The sequence below is a fragment of the Aptenodytes forsteri genome, unplaced genomic scaffold, assembly GCF_000699145.1.
Source record: "Aptenodytes forsteri isolate BGI_AS27 unplaced genomic scaffold, ASM69914v1 Scaffold285, whole genome shotgun sequence".
NCBI classification, from domain to species: domain Eukaryota; kingdom Metazoa; phylum Chordata; class Aves; order Sphenisciformes; family Spheniscidae; genus Aptenodytes; species Aptenodytes forsteri.
This window is the reverse complement of record NW_008794453.1, coordinates 502,624-503,805: the sequence shown is the minus strand read 5'-3', so window position 1 is coordinate 503,805 and position 1,182 is coordinate 502,624. Positions and strand designations below refer to the sequence as shown.

Here is a 1,182-nt window from a genome sequence, read left to right as displayed (position 1 = left end):
GGATTGCCCTACTCCAAGCCTTTGCTCTGCCATGCTCAGGTGTGCCTGCTCCGCTGCACCCTGCTGTCGTCCCTCCTCCTCCTCCTGGTCTGCAGCATCCATGAGACGGAGCAGAACAGCTACTGCCAGCAGATCATCACGGAGAAGCACCTGGCCGAGCTGGAGGAGCTGGTGAGTGCCCTCCCCGGGCTCTGCTGCAGGACGGGGGCCCGTTTGGGGCTGGGCAGGCGCAAATCAGCCCTTAGTTAGGGCTGAAAAGCAGCGAATCAGCTTATTTTCAGCTCTACCAGTTGAGCATCCGTGGGCATGAGGGACAAGCGGGCACCGGGGGGTGACACACCGTGGTGACTTTAGCAAGGGTGGCCACGGAAAAGTGCCGGTGGGAGAAACTGAGAAAGAGGGGAAGTGGGAGCTGGCAGGAGCGTGGCAGGGAAGGGGGCACAAGCGGGGCTGGATGGGTGCAGGGGTGATGGGGAAGCGGTGGAGAGGACCGGTGCTGTGGGGCCATGGCGTTTTCTGTGCGGCTGCGCAGGGGTTAAGCGGAGGAATCCGGCTGCATTCCTGAGTCCAGCTGCTTGCCTGGAAGCTGGGCTGGCAATGGGGCTGTGGGTGGGTGGCAGGCAGTGAGGGGGGCCGTTGGCCAGGCTAGCTGGGCGACGGAGCCAGCCAGGCTGGGGCGATGGGTGCCTTCATCCCGTGGGCAGCTCCGGGTGCTTGCACCCACCCCACAGGGAAGCAACTCCTGGCCCCATCTCGGCTGCTGGGGCCGTATCCCACCCTGGCTCTTGGCTCACCTCTGAGCAGGGAATCACGCGGATGCTCGGGAGAGAAACGGGAATCGGGGACACGCAGGGATTTGCACAGTTGTCACAGATTAAATTCTGCCGTTGCAGCGAGTGGGGTGTGCGGGTGAGAGGCGATAGCGGCGCCTCTGAATCCTCGCTGCCCGCTTGCTTTGCACCGAGCTCTCCAGCTCGCAGCTGTGTCCGGGCTTGCTTTACCTCTTCCTCTTTAAGCACCGAGCTGCGGTGCCAGGAGCTGGCAGATGTCGTGTGTGCAAGCTCAGCTTCCTCTGCCCGAGCTGTCCCTGCAGCCCCAGCACCCCAACGTCTCCGGGGAGCCTTTGCTTTGCAACCCCCGGGGATTAAAAGTGGGTGTGTGGTTGGGGGGGAAGAAAGGGGA

General features: G+C 63.2%; 1 protein-coding gene across 1 annotated transcript in view; it reads left to right on the top strand.

Annotated features, from left to right (window-relative positions):
- The window catches only part of CSF1 (colony stimulating factor 1), a 33,545-nt gene that overhangs the window by 26,680 nt on the left and 5,683 nt on the right, over positions 1 to 1,182 (top strand). Inside the window, exon 3 of the mRNA XM_009290625.1 lies at positions 40 to 171. Within this exon, the coding sequence (XP_009288900.1) occupies positions 40 to 171 (132 nt within the window). The remainder of the gene's footprint in view (positions 1 to 39; positions 172 to 1,182) is intronic.